We start from the raw sequence: 19,912 nt of genomic DNA, 5'->3' as shown, positions 1-19,912 counted from the left end.
ACTCTCCTGAAATAGAGGTGATCCTCACTCTAGGTGGAATTTTGAAATTTGATCTATACTAATTATGGGGCGAGCCTTCTAAAGATCGCTGCTCCATAACTTGTCCGCCTGCTCCGAGGTGGCAGACAGAAATCAACCCGATCGTATTGACCCCCCTGCTAGCGAATCTGCTGGGGGCGGTACTGTACCAGCAGTTCACAAGAACTGCAGGTGCAATGATAAATGCAGAGAGCGTATGCTGTCGCCATTTCTCAATGGGCAGGGATGTGCAGCAGACGTGATACACTACTTCGTATCATGTCCACTCGCACATTGTTAAATATGCCCCTAAGCCCTAATAGACTCACTAGAACAAAGCAATTGAATGAAGGTTGCATATGTTATCTATACTTGTTAGAAATATAGGATTATAAATAGTTATCATATATCTACTGTTATCATACCTTGCGTGAAAGATTTGTCTAATCTGAGGGGAACCATTAAAACTTAACATGTATAAACAACTATCAGAATCTGGAAATCCTAAAAGACTATATGTCAGTAACCCTACATGAATATGAAAGCATCTACTGTGAGGCTCGTGGGATACTCCTCTATCAGACCGAACTCGGCCAGTAGTCTTGTTATCCCGGCATCGAGTCGGAAAGATAGAGAATATCCCAGAGCAGAGAATATCAGGAAAACGAGGAGAGCGGCACTCACCACAGGCAGGACAGCACAAGGCAAATAGGCAGACAGGATACAGCAACAGAAAAGCAGACCAGCAATTCAGGGGTTAACCAGGTAGCGTAGTAAGACAGGCAAGGATTCCGCAACAAGGTATCAGTCCAGCAGAGTAGGGGTTAACCAGGTAGCAAAGTAAGACAGGCAAGGTTTCGGCAACAAGGTATCAGTTCAGCAGATTAGGGGTTAACCAGTTAGTGTAGTGAGACAGGCAGGGTTCAGTAACAAGTATCAGTCCAGCAGCTTAGGGGTTAACCAGTTAGCATAGTGAGACAGGCAGGGTTCAGTAACAAGTATCAGTCCAGCAAACGATCTGTCACTCCCAGGAGCACACAAAGTAGCACCTATACTTGGGCAGAGACAGGCCATTTGCTGCCCGGTTAAATACCCTTGGCAAGGCGCCAAGAGACCGGCCGGCATCAGGAGTGTGCAGCGATGACGTCAGCGCCGCACGCATACTGAGCTGACACAGCCCTAGGCAACGAGCATGGGGAGGACGCCGCGCCCCTAGCAACCGGCTTCAAAGGGTGAGCAGCATGATATTTGGAGACCAGAGATGGAGCATGCAAATCACGGGCAGGGACCCAGGAACGGTCTGCCACAGATTACCCCTTCCAATGTATCAGATACTGCAGTTGTCTGCGTCTGTATCTGGAGTCTAGGATCTTAGCCACCTCATATTCGGGGTTACCACGAATCAGGAGCGGAGGAGGGGGAGTTTGAGGCTGGGAATATCTATTCTTGATGTATGGTTTGAGTAGTGAGATGTGGAAGACTGGATGTATGCGTAGGGTTCTCGGCAAGGCCAATTTGTAGGCAACAGGAGACAGTCTTTTCAAGACCTTGTAAGGACCAATAAACCTAGGCCCCAATTTGTGACAGGGTTGATGTAGGCGGATAGGTCGAGTGGAGACCCAAACCTGTTCACCCACCGGAATGGCACGTACAGAAGCCCTATGGCGGTCAGCAAACTTCTTATATCTAGAGGCAGCTGAATGCAACTGAGAGCGAATACGTTGCCAATGAGTGGTGAGATCAGTAACGTGACGGTCTGCGGCAGGAACCCCAGTGGACCGAACTGAAAGAGGGAAGATACGAGGTTGATAGCCTGCTGCAGCTTGAAACGGAGAGCATCGAAGAGACGAGTGCCAATGAGTGTTTCTTGCCAATTCAGCTAGGGGTAGCAAACCAGACCAGTTGGTATGGCGAGTGTTGACAAAGGCTCTAAGGTAGGCTTCAAGATCCTGGTTTGCTCTCTCAGTTAGTCCATTGGTCTGAGGATGGTAGCCAGACGACAAGGAAACGGTGGTTCCAATCAACTTACAAAAGGCTCTCCAGAAGGCAGAGATGAACTGTGAACCCCTGTCAGAGACAATATTTACAGGAATGCCATGAAGTCGTACCACATGCTAGAGAAAAAGGGAAGCCAATTCCTGAGCAGAAGGCAGTTTGGTTAGGGGTACGAAGTGAGCCAGTCTGGAAAAGCGACCCACCACAACCCAGATAACTGTATGGTGGTCGGAAGAGGGAAGATCAACAATGAAGTCCATTGTTATGTGTGTCCAGTGTTGTTTGGGAATGGACAATGGTTGGAGCAAGCCAGAAGGCAAGAATCGGGGAGTCTTGTTGGTAGCACAAATTGTGCAGGCTTTCACGTAGTCGTGAGCGTCAGACTTCATAGTAGGCCACCAAACCAGTTTGCTATCATGAACCCAGGCTAGCACAGGGATACGGAGGTTCCGAGGTACAAAGAGGATATCAGAGGCCATGGGGGCACCAGGTGGTTTACTAGACTGAGCACGTTGCAATCTTTGCAGAAGAGTGGTATTGAGTTGCGCGATCACACAGGAGGGGGTATGATGTGTTCAATAGGAGCTTCGGAGGAATCACTTGAGTGAGAGAACTGACGGGAAAGGGCGTCCGCCTTCTTGTTCTTGGTCCCAGGAAGGTAGGAAACCACAAAGTGAAAACGGGAAAAGAACAAGGCCCATCTGGCCTGACGAGGGTTGAGTCCGTGAGCAGTTTTTAGGTAAGTCAGATTCTTATGGTCGGTGAGGATTTGAATAGGATTGGTGGTGCCCTCCAACCAGTGACGCCATGCAGTTAAGGTAATTTTAATGGCTAAGAGTTCACAATTTCCAACATCGTAGTTCCTCTCAGCAGGAGTGAAACGTTTAGAAAAAAAGGCTACAGGGTGTGATTTGGAAGTCAGAGTGTCTCTTTGGGTAAGAACTGCTCCAGCCCCTACCTCGGCGGCATCAACTTCTAAAGTGAACTGTAGGTCAGGCTCAGGATGGCGGAGGACAGGAGCAGGAGGCCAATGTTTGCAGTCCTTATTCCGTCTAGTCAATTAAGTGAGAGGAGCGACTGTTTGAGAAAAGTTCTTTATGAACTTGCGGTAATAATTGGAGAACCCCAAGAACTTCTGTAATTCCTTTAAGGAGGTAGGTTGAGGCCATTCTAGTACAGCAGTGAGTTTAGCAGGATCCATGGCAAAACCATCCTTTGAGATGACATATCCAAGGAATTGGATACGGACTTGATCAAACTCACATTTTTCTAGCTTCGCTACCAAAGAGTTATCCCTGAGATGAAGAAGCATCTGTCTCACCTGCCTGTGATGCTCCTCTAAAATGGAAGAGAAAACAAGGATATCATCCAAGTAGACGATGACAGTGCGGTTGAGGAGGTCACGAAAGACGTCGTTGACAAATACCTGGAAGACTGCAGGGGCATTACACAGCCCAAAGGGCATAACAAGGTATTCATAATGCCCCAATCTTGTGTTGAAGGCAGTCTTCCATTCGTGGCCTGGAGAGATGCAAATTAAATTGTATGCCCCACGTAAGTCCAATTTAGTGAAATAGCAAGCATTCTGGAGTGAGTCATACAATTCGGTGATCAGTGGTATGGGATAGCAATTCTTAATGGTTATGTTGTTCAAAGCCCTGTAGTCTATGGAGGGTCTGAGCCCACAGGAGAGGAAGAAGGGCGAATGAAACCTTTAGCTAGGTTCTCTTGGATGTACTCCTCCATGGATTTGGTTTCAGCCTTGAAGAGTGGATACGTCCTGCCTTTAGGAAGTGGGGCTCCGGGAAGGAGGTCGATCTTGCAGTCATAGGGACGGTGGGGTGGCAGCACATCGGCTGCTTTTTTCTCAAACACATCAGCAAAGTCTGCATATACCAAAGGAAGGATGGAGGGAGTCAGGGTGCTGGCTATGGGAACGTGGAGCAGGGGAGTGACTTTAGCAAGGCAGGAGTGGAAACAGGAGGCACCCCAAGAAGCCAGTTGTCCCTCAGCCCAGTTGAACTGTGGATTGTGTAAGCGAAGCCAAGGGAGGCCAAGGATGACAGGCTGAGCTGGGGAATGAATGACCTCGAACTGGAGCTGTGCGGTATGAAGAACACCGATGGTCAGGGTCAGGGGTGCTGACTCAAAATGGATCAAACCTGAACCAAGGGGGGGAGCCATCCAGGGTAGTTATCTTGAGACAATGTCTTTTCTGTAGAAGAGGTAGACCAGCTTGAATCATAAAACGGCGATCCAGGAAGTTGCCAGCTGCCCCCGAATCAATGAAGGCCTGAGTGTGGACAGTATTCTGAAGGAAGGTAAGGGTAACAGGTACCAGGATCCGAGAGGAGTGAGGGGGTTTGGTAGAGATCATGCTTAGAGGTACCCCTGTGTTATCCTCTAAGCATTGGCTTTTCCCGGCCGAATGTCACAGTCCTTTAGTTGGTGGGAGTTAGAGCCAAAAGCATAGCCTCAGTCTCCTTCTTCTCTGTCTCTCAGACTCTGAAGGTTTGAAGGAGGAGAGGTCCATGGGTTCCTCCACTGAGGTAACTAGAGCTGCAGAAGGGGTAGAGGATACCACCTGAGCCGAACGAACAGGGGGACGGGAAGGGAGGACCCTCCTAATTCGGTCTCTCTCCGCTTGACTCTCCTGAAAGCGAGAGTCCAGGCTGATAAAAAAGTGCTATAAAGTCCTCCAAAAAAGAAGGAATATCCCAATAGGTGAGTTCATCTTTGATGCGTTCATGCAGAACCCTCCTGAAGGCTGCCTTGAGAGCACTGCCATCCCAAGTGGTTTCAAGTGCCAAGGTGCGGAACTCCACGGCAAACTGAGCCACGGGTCCCAAGCACAGCAGAAAAAGCAGAGATAAAATCATCAGCATCATGCAGGAGTGGAGCGTCCTGCTCCAGAAGATTAGAGACCCAGGCTAGGGCCTTGTCTTTCAGCAAGGAAACAATAAAGGTGACCCTTGACTGGGGAGACTGAAAGGTGTGGGGATCATTATGGAAGTGCAGCCTGCATTGGTTAAGGAAACCCCTGCAATCGGTAGTATCTTCATACTTGTCAGGCAAAGGTATCCGGGGTATGCTTCCAGAAGCAGAGGGAGAAGCCATAGTACTAGGAGCAGGGACTGGCGGTGTAACAACAGGAGTGGTACTCCGTGAAGTGACTAGTAAGGAGAGTTGAGCGGTGATAGCCTCCAGCTTCATCCAGTTCCATGGCCTAAGTATAATGTGAGGCTTGTGGGATACTCGTCTATCAGACCGAACTCGGCCAGTAGTCTTGTTATCCCGGCATCGAGTCAGAAAGATAGGGAATATCCCAGAGCAGAGAATATCAGGAAAACAAGGAGAGCGGCACTCACCACAGGCAGGACAGCACAAGGCAAACAGGCAGACAGGATACAGCAACAGAAAAGCAGACCAGCAATTCAGGGGTTAACCAGGTAGCGTAGTAAGACAGGAAAAGATTCTGCAACAAGGTATCAGTCCAGCAGAGTAGGGGTTAACCAGGTAGCGAAGTAAGACAGGCAAGGTTTCGGCAACAAGGTATCAGTCCAGCAGATTAGGAGTTAACCAGTTAGCGTAGTGAGACAGGCAGGGTTCAGTAACAAGTATCAGTCCAGCAGCTTAGGGGTTAACCAGTTAGCATAGTGAGACAGGCAGGGTTCAGTAACAAGTATCAGTCCAGCAGATTTAGGGTTAACCAGTTAGTGTAGTGAGACAGGCAGGGTTCAGTAACAAGTATCAGTCCAGCAGCTTAGGGGCTAACCAGTTAGCGTAGTGAGACAGGCAGGGTTCAGAAACAAGTATAATCCAGCAACGATCTGTCACTCCCAGTAGCACACGAAGTAGCACCTATACTTGGGCAGTGACAGGTCGTTTGCTGCCCGTTTAAATATCCTTGGCAAGGCGCCAAGAGACCGGCCGGCATCAGGAGCGTGCGGCGATGATGTCAGCGCCGCACGCATACTGAGCCGACACAGCCCTAGGCAACGAGCATGGAGTGGACGCCGAGCCCCTAGCAACGGCGCGGCGTGACATCTACACTGTTTAATGTATATTACTATATGTTTCTATTACCTGAAAACGTAACTGGCTTATATTATGACCCATGGAGAGGAAGTGACAGGAAACAGGGGCATCTTTATTGTTTGTCCTAATATTTGATTTATGCTCAGTTATTCTTTCTCTAATCTCCCTGTGAAAATGTCTTTCATCCCATAAATGGGACAAAATATAAAATAAAAGATTATCTAACATGTAGGGCCACGTATGCAATATACATTATTAAGTTAACTTGTGCTAAAATTTATGTCGGCGAGGGGGCATGTTCGAACTGCGATCTTACATGGTCGCACTTTCTCTGTGCTCTCACTGATCGCTTGAAATCCGCCGGTGTCAGGGGAGATCCTACGGCACAGAACTACACCCATCTGTCTATGAGGGCAGACTATCTAATAGCATCTGAAATTCAGAGAAATCTGTGCTGTATTTGTGAAGTTTGAGGCAGACATCGGACGCAGGAGGCCTAGAGCGGCGGCTCACATATAGGCAATGCCACCCCCCTCGAATATTCAAGGGTTTTTGTCCGGATTGGGTACTCACTACTTCAGCTTGAAATATATATTCAGTTACCGAACCATATCAACTTTTCAAAGTTTTAATAAAAGAAGATACTACTTAATCACCTTGCAATACCACCCTGCAAAATGGACCCACATGCACTTACCTAAGCCCTCTGGTCCTAACCTAATGTTACGTCACAAGAGGTATTAAGACACTTGGGAATTAGAGCAATTAAGTGGTTTCTAGATAGAGACTCGACATATCCTGAGGCAGAAAAATTGTTCATATATGAATGTCTGGAGTTCCTACTAACCCACAATTATTTTTTGTTTAACCACTCTTTTTATCTTAAAGTTTGTGGTACGGCTATGGGGGCTAAATTTGCCCCCTCTTATGCCAATTTGTTTGTGGGTTGGTGGGAACTCCATCACATATTTTCAGACAATTATGAATTTAGGGAGAATACTATTTTGTACAATCGCTTTATTGACGATATGATATTAATTTTTGACACCTCAAACATTACAGATTTCACATCTTCCACTCTTTTGGATTATCTTAATGATAACAATGTGGAATTAAAATTCACGGGCGAAATAAACCCAGTTAAAGTTAACTTTTTGGATCTAACCCTCAGAGGCGAAGTATACAACAACTCAATTATTTCTAGTACATACCGTAAACCCACTGCAGGGAATAACATTCTACATGCCCACTCAGCTCATCCACCCCATTTGTTAAATTCCATTCCTAAAAGTCAATTCTTCAGATTGAGAAGAAACACAAATGATGAGATTATATACACAAACCAATCTGAGGAATTAAAAGCGAGGCTTCTAAAGAGAGGTTATAAGGAGGAAGCGCTCAATCAAGCACAGGAGGAAGCAAAACACAGTTACACAGTCACTCATAATCAGAATAGTTTGTTCACTAATGAATCTGTAGTTTTTAGTACGCCATACTCTATTTATTATGATAAAATCATTTCCATTTTGAAGAAACACTTAAAATTATTGCACAATGATCCACACTTGGCACCATACATTAGTAAATGCAGATTTGTTTCCAGGAAGCCAGACACCTTAGGCTCCAAATTATCTCCAAGTATGGTCTAAACAAAAACAATCCAAAGTAATAGAACATGGTTACATAAAAAGGGCAATTTCAAATGCAATAATTTCAATTGTATAGCCTGTCAATCAGTTTTACTAGGTAATAGATTTAACTCTTCAGTATATAATAGGTCCTTTGAAATTAATTTTTATGCCACATGTAGAACCAAGTGGGTGGTTTACTTTATCACCTGCAATCTCTGTTCTTCACAGTATGTAGGTCAGACCTCTTGTGAGTTCCGTGATAGAATCAGAGAACATATAAGGGATGTCAAAAATTATAAGAAGGAGTCTTCATTAGCCAAGCACTTTAATGGTGAACATTTCACCAATATCTCTGATTTTGGAGTCCAGATTATAGAAATCATTAATAGACACCCCAGAGGAGGTGACAAACATAAGTCTCTAACAAAACGTGAACTATTTTGGATTCTAAAATTGGGAACCAGACACCCCAATGGTATGAATTTAGAGTGGGACATATCTTACTTTACTGATTAATTCATTTACTTTTCTATTAATATATTTAAATATATTTTTTCAAAACAAATGTAATTAAATTATCAGTATAGTTGAACAATCAATTATAGGTTTAAGATTAATTATTCTATGTATCATATTCCTTTAAAAATTAGAACTTCGGAAACGCAGCAGGGAAACAGAAAGCGGAGGCTCAGCTGCGCTATAAGAGATTGTGAGACTCCCGGTGCCCATACGTTACAACAGGCCGTTTGACTATCAATTAGAGCAGGGGAGTGGGAACTCCCTAGATATTGTGGCCACAATTTCATATGCTATAAAACAGGAACTAGACATCACAGCTGTCCCAAAGTTTGAATGAGTACCATAAAGTTTCGTACTGCCTAATATCAACAGCAGTGACGGTATAAATAAGCTCCCCTGAAGTAACACCAAACACATTGGCAAACAAAAGAGACTACTAATTAGAGCAGGGGAGGGGGAGATCCTGGTACACTGTGGCTACAGTCTTGTCTGATATTTGGCTGAATGACATAAAGTATTGTATTACCTAACATAAATAGACTGTGTCCTAGTGAGCTGCAAACAGATATCCATACAGCACAGCTGATCTAGAGCCAGGCTGATAACCAGAAAACATCACACTATAAGATTTAGACAGCGGAGAGGATATACATAAATCCTTACACTTTAAATCCTGCAGTGGCTCCAAACACCTTGGCATATAAACAAAAAGATAGAGTTATACAACCAACTAACATTACAAAAAAGCCCTCAGTATAACGCTCTACAGATAACCCAGAATCACTTTAACCCCTCCAAACCTTTATTTTAACATCTGCTCCTTTTACTAAGAAGTAACCCAGACACTCCTGTCAGCAACCAGCTATAACATAACAGAAGTATTATAGAGGGGTCTGCTCTCAACTCCCTCTCCTCCCCCCTTTCCTGCCAGCCCAAAGTGGTGGTAGGTCATACCCCCTGAACCTTTTTCCGAGATCATCCTGTGAGGATACCTGCCCTGAGGAGAGGGGGATCACTGAATTATAATACTCTAAAACCAACCTCAAAGTTATATTACAATTAAGATAAGTGAACTATAATAGACACAACGGGAACAGGGAAGTATATCTTTCAGCATACCCCAGTGCCCAACTGTCTTTAGCCCACCCCCTGGAGTGCCTATAGAATAACATAACTTGGGGTTACATGTGAAATAGAATGTAAACAACACTTTGAACTTTTATTGGGGGATCCGAAAGCTGTCTAAAATAATGAACATAACATCAATATGAATCACATCATGTTCTGAAGATTGACAAACACACCTCTTGTAATCCTAAATGAGCTGCCTACCTAAGAAAAACATCTAAAATCAAATCTGGGTTAATCCAAACACTATATAAGAACACATTCTGTACAACTTGTAGCCCGGCAGAAAACAGTTACTCTAGAGGACAGCAAAATTACCCCTTTTAATAAACACTACCACTTGTTTGGCTGTATCTACTTTTTGACAAGATGGCCTCTAAAAGACCCACCAAGGGAGACAAAACGATTAAAGCGACGGCTGTGTCCACGTTCTTCAAGCCATCCCAGACAGCTAAACACTTGACAGACACAGAAGTGGAGGAAGAGCTGGACACTGATCATCAGCAATCACCACAAGACAAAAGCCCGCTGACAAAAGCTGATCTCAGAAATTTAGTATCCAAACATGACATTGCAGATAATTTTGACAGGCTATGGGAGAAAATCGATTCTATACACTCATCTGTGACCAATAGCCTTTCTGAAATCAAGTCCGATCTACAGGAGATGGGCAATAAGATTGAAACACTAGAAGATCAAAAGGACTCCATGGTGGAACAAATGGATGAAATGTCCCAAACCATGTCTTCACAGCAACAATTATTGGAGGAATTTCAGGATAAAATGGAAGATCTGGAAAACAGGAGCAGGAGGAACAACATTCGTCTTAAAGGAGTTCCAGAGGAAGTAAATCCTACAGAAATCCCAAGCTATCTTGCTCAACTCTTCACTCAAATTACAAATTCTCCAGCTGACTATGTCTTCCACCTGGAAAGAGCACACAGGGCATTAAAAGCTAAACCCAAACCAGGCCTGCCCCCAAGGGACATAATAATTAAACTAACTTTCTTCCCGGACAAAGAAAAAATTCTGCAGGCAGCAAGAAAACACCCAACATATAAACACCAAGGCAACGTCATACAATTTTATCAGGATCTCAGTGTCAGTACACTGCAGAGAAGAGGATCCCTACGCCCTCTTACTACGCTACTCAGAAAACACCAAATTCCATATAGATGGGGGTTCCCGTTTGCCCTACACATTATAAAAGATTCCAAAACAATCACACTTAAAGACCCAGAGGATATTCCTGAGATCTGCAAGATTTTATCATTAGAGGCACCCAATGTCCCAAACATGACACCAAGTCAAGAGAAAAACAGAGACCCAGACAGGCATCCAGAATCTCTTAAATGGCAGACTATCAGTCACAAAAAACAAAAAATAAAGGAAACAAGAGGGAAAATCTCCTAGATGATATCTTGTTCATCTCAAAGATACAAAAATACAAAATCTACTTCTTTTGAAGCCTGAGAGGCAGCAGGATTGGCTGAATGAACAATGGTCAGAGATAACCTCAGATCACCTTTAGAGCATCTGAAACTACAGTTCTCTGGTCTATTCCCAACTGTTACTCAGAGGCTCCTATTAAGTACTACTTACAAAAATTATCAGATGTTATGGAAATATAATTTCCCCCAGGACAATTTAGCATAATATTAGTTCTTTTTTATTCTTATGATGCATAGCAGTTTACCTTCTAGAGGTCCTAATGTTGAGGACCCCGAAGTATTGTTTATTACGTTATTAACATTGTATTTCTTTCCTAGCTCCTTTCCCATCCCCAGTGACGACACAACACAACCTACCAATTACACACCAGATTGACTACATGCGGTAATACCAGGTTCACAGCTCGAAGATTCACAGGTAATAAAATTCCCTTTGCACCAACTCAAAATAGACACACTAACATGATCCCCAAAATAAAACTAATATCCCACAATGTAAGGGGACTAAATACTAATATAAAAAGGTGAATGGCGATGACACAATACACATCCTTACATGCCAACATTTTATTTCTCCAGGAGACTCATTTGCTCAAAGACAATATCCCAAAATATTGGGCAAAGAACTTTGATACCCATTTTCACTCAACAGCAACATCTAAGAAACGGGGCACATCCATCCTCATACACTCCTCACTTAATTTCAAACAAGAAGATATTATCGCAGACACTGAAGGGAGATACATAATAGTAAAAGGTAGAATTTCGGATTCGGAGATCACCCTATGCAACGTTTACGCACCAAACGAAAATCAGCACAGCTTCTTTCAACATATTTCACACTTACTTACACAATGGTCCCATACCAAAATTTTTATAGCAGGAGATTTCAACATGAGGCCTATCAGTCCAACTGAATCTAAACCCTTAACTAATAAACAAAACAGACACAATCGCATTGTCAAATCAATACAGGAACACCTACTACCACATTCCCTGATAGTAACCTGGACAACTTTATATGGCTTGACCAATGACACTACGTTTTACTCAGCAGCACATAAATCCTATATTAGATTAGACTATATATACGTAAGTCAGATATTACAACCTCTTTTACATAACTCTCAGATACACGCTTGGGTATGGTCAGATCACTCGATCATCTCTCTACAGGTGGAGGGTTTGTGTGATCCAAACAGAAGTAAAACATGGACCTTTGATAAGTCATACATCAGAAACCCCCAAACACATGACAATGTACTTAAACTATTAACTGAATACTGGCATATAAATACAGATACAGCAACAAATCCGGGGATCACGTGGGCGGCTCATAAAGCAGTCTTAAGGGGGATACTCATTAAGGAAAAAACACTACAGATCAGAAAATATAGACAACAACTAAAACAATTCTATACTGAAATTGAGGAACTAGAAAGACGACACAAACACACTAAGACTAAGGCCATCCAAAAAGCTCTCCACTCGAAAAAAACAGCACTAGCTACACTCCTCCACTCACAAGCCACTAGAACAATACAACACCAACAATCACAATATTTCATTTTCGCAAACAAACCGGATAGATACATGGCACACAAAATTCGAGAACGCTGTAGGGCCTCAGTGATCTCCGCGATTGAGACACCTAACACCACAGTAACCTCACACCCACAAGAAATAGTAGACACTTTTGCAGCATATTACGGTGACCTATACGATGGGAAAAAGGTTATACACAATTCAGAAACAGAGACACGTACCTCAACTTTCTTCAATCACAACTTATTGCACACTATATCCAAAGAACAGATAGAGTCTTTAAATTCACCCATATCCACTAGGGAGGTACTAGGGGCTATCAAAGATCTTAAGCCGGGAAAGGCGGCGAGCCCGGATGGCTTACCCGGCGAATATTATAAATTGTTTAGAGTGACATTGATTCCACATCTTGTCAAACTTTGTAACTATATCATGGAAGGGGGGATCATTCCACCTGAGCTCCTGGCTGCAAAGATAGTTGTGATCCCCAAACCAGGGAGGGATCATAAAAAATGTCAAAATTACCGCCCAATATCCCTAATTAACCAAGATCTTAAGATATTTACAAAGATATTAGCAAACAGATTAAAACATATTATACCACATCTGGTCCACCCAGATCAGGTGGGTTTTATTAAAGGTAGGGAAGCCCCAGATAATATCCGCAAAGTCACCAACTTAATTCAGACCTTAAAAGAGACACGAACGCCTTCTCTGCTCCTATCATTGGACGCGGAGAAGGCGTTCGATAGAATTGACTGGGAATATATGTTCTTAGTAATGCATAAGATGGGGTTCGAAGGAGCAATTATAAAAGCATTAAAGGCTATTTATTCTGTACCAGGAGCTCAGGTCTCTTCGGCAGGATACAAATCACAATCCTTCCCAATTCGTAATGGGACTAGACAAGGATGCCCTTTGTCTCCGTTACTTTTCGCTCTATGCATAGAGCCTCTGGCCGCCAAAATTCGCTCGCAAGTAGACATTTCGGGAGTTAAGATGGATAGGGTAGAACATAAGTTAGCTTTGTTTGCGGACGATATTCTGTTGACCGTCACTAACCCCTTAATATCGTTACCTAATCTTTACCAAACTTTAACAACATTCTCTGTTATTTCGGGATTTAAAATAAACGCAGAAAAATGCAAAGCCCTGCCTATTGCGATTCCCCAACAGACTCAGACATTATTGGAAACCAATTTTAACTTTAAATGGATTAAACATTCCCTAAAATACCTTGGAATTCACCTCCCTGCCTGCCCCTCACAACTATACAAAGTAAACTATATCCCACTGTTCAAACAAATTAGAAAAGATTTATCAAAGTGGAAAACCTATATATTTTCATGGCTAGGTAGAGTGGCTGGGGTTAAGATGACTGCCTTGCCGAGGATCCTGTATCTTTTTAGAACGCTCCCTATCCAAATTGTAAAGGCAGATATAGACATATTACAAAAAGAAATATTAATGTACATTAGAGGAGACAAAACGAACAGGATAGCTAAATCAATCCTAACTAGACACAAGAAACTGGGAGGTGTCAGGGCCCCTAACTTAATGGAATACTACCATGCTGCCAGATTGGCGCAAGACAGCCTACTGTTAAAAAGAAACAAAGAGATTATCTGGCCTACCCTAGAAACAACACTAGGCGGATGGGGGGAAACTGATACCATTATTTGGGATCCTGAGAAAACACATCCCAAACAAGAGTCATATAGGCCTTACACTACAAATCTTACAATAACCACCTGGAAAAAAGCAAGAAACGAATACAACCTCATGCCACAATATTCCTTATATATCCCGATAAAATATATTTTACCCAGCGAACTCTGGGATCAGCTTCAGAAATGGGAAAATAAGGGTCTCTATAGAGTGGCAGACTTCATAGAGGGTGGAACTACACTTACATTCAATCAACTTCAGGAAAAACTGACCCCCTTGAAATTGAGATGGTACCTATACCTACAGATACACTCAGCCACCCAGTCATATCTGAAACATCCAAGAGAAAAGACTACCTCACCACTAGAACACTTTTGTAAAACGGAAGACAGAGACAAACACACTATCTCTATTCTTTATACAAACATACAGGCCTCGCAGATTAGTGCCAAAACCTCCACTATGGTGGCATGGGAAAGAGAATTGCACATCTCTAGAGAAATTAAAGAGTGGGAAATAATATTCCAAAATGCAGAAAAGGGACTCATAAGTGTAGACCTTAAGGAAAATGTAATTAAGACTATACATCGATGGTATCTAACACCCACAAGAACGGCTCATATGCACACTCAAGGAAGTGCCCTATGTTATAGAGGGTGTGGAGAAATAGGAACATACAGGCATATGTGGTGGGACTGCAGAGAAATTTCAGGGATATGGACACAACTATCCTCCTTTCTCAGTCACATACTGAACGAAAATATAGATCTCACAATCCAACAGGCCCTCCTACATATACATATAAATAAACTTAATAAACATATCAACACATTTATTAGGATACTGTGTACAGTCACGAGGACATGTATAGCCAGGCATTGGAAAACAGGTAGTCCAACCTGGACAGAGATCTACAATAAAATTCAATATACATACAGCATGTATGAGTTAGCATCACACACTTTGGACAATAGAGAGGTAGTCCTAGCGATATGGTATCACTGGATAGCTAAATAAAACATGGACACACAAGAATAACGGGAGATATTTCATCTACTGAAGAACATATAACGTAAACCAACCTGAGTTGTGTCGTCACTCCCCCCCCCCCTTCCCCCTTCCCCTCTTCTATCCTAACTTATATAGCTTTGCCTTCTCAGGGTACTGTATCTCCTAAAGTTGATTTATGTTGAGATAATGCAGTTAACCTTAGATTCCATGAAAAATTTTAAAGTAACTCAACAAAAGACTAACATGGAAGCTAGATGTGATAATTGTTCTACCCCTTCAGAGAGACTACTTGATACCAAGAAAGATACATAGACAAGACATCACTAGAAATAGATGACTTCTGAATACCAGCACCTATCTTTTATTAAGGAACTCAAAAGGACATCTAAATATTTCTAGAAATGAGTAGAGCACTGTAAAAGTTATTATGTTGGCTGAATTATTTGTTCCATAAGAATTGTTATACTGTTCGACTGCTTCCTAAAAACCATGATGATGGAGATGCATGTAAAGGAAGGTATGCTTGTAATTGTTTTATCATTTCAAAATAATAATAAAAAATATTCAAACATAAAAATTAGAACTTCCCATTATCTCCTTTAAAACATTTATATTTATACATTAGTTGATTTCGTTAATGGACAGGCTTTATTCACTTATTTACTTATTTATCAAATTACTTATACCTTAGTTCCCATTTCTCTCTCTTCTGTTTTCTTTCTTTTTGGTCAATTATGTGCATGTAAAGCTAAAATTTCCAGTACATATTACATTTTTGTATCATATATTTTATTCTAAAATTATGTTTTTTATGTGTACCCTTGCTTATTCCACCTTTAGCCTGGGAGGGGGTGTGACTGACTGGTGTCTCTTTCTTGGGCACCAGTTGGCTACAGCCCCCTTTATAAGGTGTGGGTGAGTCCGCTTAGGTCATGTCCTATGATTAAGCGCCAGTAACAACGTGAAACGCGTCAGGATGACCTTTGTCCTGGACCCTTGTCCGTTTGTGGCATCTTTTCTGCATTTTTAATAATAAAGCAACTTGATTTTTTTACCCCTGAGTGCACAGGATTCTTTTTATTCTTTTGTTTTTTTGTGATCTAACCTAATGTTACCCCGTACTATTATTTTATCACGGACACGGGCTCAGGGGCCGATTTACTAATGTGCGGCCGGACATCGATAAATGCCAACAGCATACGCTGTCAGCATTTATCATTTCACAAGCATTTCTTGTGAAATGCTTGTGCAATATCACCCCCTGCACATTCACGGCCAATTGGCCACTAGCAGTGGGTGTCAATCAACTCGATCATATCAGATTGGGCTGATTGCTGTACGCCACCTCAGAGGTGGCGGACGAGTTAAGGACCGCTGCTTCTTAACTTCCGCTTAAGGCGGACCTGAAGCGATGAGGGTCAGAAGCAGCATCCGCTGCTTCATAAATCGACCCTTATGCCTTATCAACTCTGATTGCCACTGACACCACCACAGCATCAAACTGCTGCAGACTAAGTGGCTTAGGATGTGTACCCAGTCCAGTCTGTGAGTGCGGTCCATTCCTGTGTTTTGTATTTACATAGGGGAAATTACAAAAGCCTGTGTCACCCTGGGAGGTTCCCAGTTGGTTTGTTTGGAAGTGTGCATTGTGTGGGTGCTGGTTTAGGGTCCCAGGAAGGGGGAGACCTTGACGTGGTCCTGGGCTTAATCCTTTGGCGCCAAATGTAACTGACTTCCCCCAGTTTTGCTTTTAAACATTACTGAGTATCTGCTGGGGAGTGCCAGGTTTTCTGTGAATTGTTTGCTAAATGTATCCATCAATCTGTAGGCTCTACTCAGGTGCTGAACCAAAAATGGCCCTTTACCTAAAGCTTGCATTCCTTTTTTTTACAGGAATGTAAAGCTTAGGAAATGCCCATTTTTAGTTCTGAACAAGATTAGTGCCAGGTGATTGTTTGCTAAATGTATCCATGAATCTGCAGGCTTTACTCATGTCCTGAACCAAAAATGGCCCATACCTAAGCTTATATTCTTTCTTTTTTTTACGGGAATGTAAGCTTAGGAAATGCCCATTTTTAGTTCTGAACCAGATTAGTGCCAGGTGATTGTTTGCTAAATGTATCCATCAATCTGCAGGCTTTACTCAGGTGCTGAATCAAAAATGGCCCTTTCCCTAAGCTTTACATTCCTGCTTATGACACCTTTATTAGAAAAGCAGTACTGTAAGCTTTGGTAAACGCCCATTTTTGGTTCAGCACCTGAGTAGTGCTGGCTGATTATTAGATTATGTTGTTTCATAATAAGTTATTAAATGTATGTTTATGTATAAAATTAGATTTTTTTTTTCTAAATATATTATATTACCTATTTAACATTAGGTAATCCTATATTATAAAAGACAAGAGTTTGTCTGAAGCCGTCATGCGCAGTTCAGACAAACTCTTGCAGCTGATCGCACGCGCACCCTTGGCCAGCTGTTGATACTTCGCACGCGCGCACTCTCCCACCCACTTAGCATGTTTGTTTCTGACAAAACTGATGTGAGCACTTTGACCCCCCTTGCTGAATGCGCACGCACCCTCGCACCCACTTAGCGTAGCTCACAAAACTGATTTGAGCACTTTCACAGCGCGCAGATGACCCCCCTTGCAGAATGCGCACGCACCCTCGCACTCACTTAGCCGCACGCGCACGCGCACGCGAACCCTAGCCGTTTACATGACCCACTTAGCCTATCACACAATGCGCACGCGCACGCGAACCCACGTGCATGCAACTAGCCGTTGAAAGCGTCGCGAGGCATAATACATTGCGCATTTCTATTGCACTGGCACTGAGAAAGGTCATTATTTGAAAGCTCCGCAATTAGCAAAAAAACCATATCTACATTTAACAAAAAACAAAAAACCTCTTTACTTTAAACATTTGCTCTTTAGTTTAAAAGAATTGGGTCTTGAAATTTTAGTTTAAAAAAAAAATTGTTGAAAAAAAAATGCCCTCAGGACTTATGTATGTGCTACATAGCACATATTAAAAACAATTACCTCAGGACTTATGCTCAGGACTTAGGACTTATGTATGTGCTACATAGCACATTGTAAAAAAAATTACCTCAGGATTTATGTATGTGCTACATAGCACATAGTAAAAAAAATTACCTCAGGACTTATGCTCAGGACTTAGGACTTATGTATGTGCTACATAGTACATAGTAAAAAAAAATGGGGGCAGAGAGCCAAAGAGAAGGGGGGGGGGGCAGAGAGCCAAAGAGAAGGGGGGGGGGGGCAGAGAGCCAAAGAGAAGGGGGGGCAGAGAGCCAAAGAGAAGGGGGGGGGCAGAGAGCCAAAGAGAAGGGGGGGGCAGAGAGCCAAAGAGAAGGGGGGGGCAGAGAGCCAAAGAGAAGGGGGGGGGGGGCAGAGAGCCAAAGAGAAGGGGGGGGGCAGAGAGCCAAAGAGAAGGGGGGGGGCAGAGAGCCAAAGAGAAGGGGGGGGCAGAGAGCCAAAGAGAAGGGGGGGCAGAGAGCCAAAGAGAAGGCGGGGGGGCAGAGAGCCAAAGAGAAGGCGGGGGGGCAGAGAGCCAAAGAGAAGGCGGGGGGGCAGAGAGCCAAAGAGAAGGGGGGGGGCAGAGAGCCAAAGAGAAGGGGGGGCAGAGAGCCAAAGAGAAGGGGGGGGGGCAGAGAGCCAAAGAGAAGGCGGGGGGGGCAGAGAGCCAAAGAGAAGGGGGGGCAGAGAGCCAAAGAGAAGGGGGCGCAGAGAGCCAAAGAGAAGGGGGGGGCAGAGAGCCAAAGAGAAGGGGGGGCAGAGAGCCAAAGAGAAGGGGGGGGCAGAGAGCCAAAGAGAAGGGGGGGCAGAGAGCCAAAGAGAAGGGGGGGGGCAGAGAGCCAAAGAGAAGGGGGGGGCAGAGAGCCAAAGAGAAGGGGGGGGAGAGAGAGCCAAAGAGAAGGGGGGGGGAGAGAGAGCCAAAGAGAAGGGGGGGGAGAGAGAGCCAAAGAGAAGGGGGGGGGGAGAGAGAGCCAAAGAGAAGGGGGGGGAGAGAGAGCCAAAGAGAAGGGGGGGGGCAGAGAGCCAAAGAGAAGGGGGGGGGCAGAGAGCCAAAGAGAAGGGGGGGGGCAGAGAGCCAAAGAGAAGGGGGGGGCAGAGAGCCAAAGAGAAGGCGGGGGGGCAGAGAGCCAAAGAGAAGGCGGGGGGGCAGAGAGCCAAAGAGAAGGCGGGGGGGCAGAGAGCCAAAGAGAAGGGGGGGGCAGAGAGCCAAAGAGAAGGGGGGGGGGGCAGAGAGCCAAAGAGAAGGGGGGGGCAGAGAGCCAAAGAGAAGGCGGGGGGGGCAGAGAGCCAAAGAGAAGGGGGGGGCAGAGAGCCAAAGAGAAGGGGGGGCAGAGAGCCAAAGAGAAGGGGGGGGCAGAGAGCCAAAGAGAAGGGGGGGGCAGAGAGCCAAAGAGAAGGGGGGGGGCAGAGAGCCAAAGAGAAGGGGGGGCAGAGAGCCAAAGAGAAGGGGGGGGGGGGCAGAGAGCCAAAGAGAAGGGGGGGGCAGAGAGCCAAAGAGAAGGGGGGGGAGAGAGCCAAAGAGAAGGGGGGGGGGAGAGCCAAAGAGGGGGGAGAGAGAGAGCCAAAGAGGAAAGAGAGCCAAAGAGGAGAGCAAAAGAGGGGAGAGAGACAAAGAGGGGGGAGAGAGAGCCAAAGAGGGGGGGGGGCAGAGCCAAAGAGGGGGGGGAGAGCCAAAGAGGGGGGGAGAGAGCCAAAGAGGGGGGGAGAGTGCCAAAGAGGGGGAAGAGAACAAAAGAGGGGGGAGAGAGCCAAAGAGGGGAGGGGAGAGCAAAAGAGGGGGGGAGAGAGCCAAAGAGGGGGGGAGCCAAAGGGGAGGGGGGAGCCAAAGGGGAGGGGAGAGCCAAAGAGGGGGGAGAGAGAGAGCCAA

General features: G+C 44.4%; 1 protein-coding gene across 1 annotated transcript in view; it reads right to left on the bottom strand.

The window, feature by feature from the left end:
* The window catches only part of LOC128636392 (natural cytotoxicity triggering receptor 3), an 83,922-nt gene extending 77,470 nt beyond the window's left edge, over positions 1 to 6,452 (bottom strand). The window contains exon 1 of the mRNA XM_053689412.1: positions 6,368 to 6,452. Within this exon, the coding sequence (XP_053545387.1) occupies positions 6,368 to 6,452 (85 nt within the window). The remainder of the gene's footprint in view (positions 1 to 6,367) is intronic.
* Between the last annotated feature and the right edge of the window lie 13,460 nt (positions 6,453 to 19,912).

The sequence above is a fragment of the Bombina bombina genome, chromosome 7 (genome assembly GCF_027579735.1).
Source record: "Bombina bombina isolate aBomBom1 chromosome 7, aBomBom1.pri, whole genome shotgun sequence".
Classification (NCBI taxonomy): Eukaryota; Metazoa; Chordata; class Amphibia; order Anura; family Bombinatoridae; genus Bombina; species Bombina bombina.
Note: the sequence above shows the minus strand (reverse complement) of the source record. Positions and strands in the feature narration are given on the sequence as shown.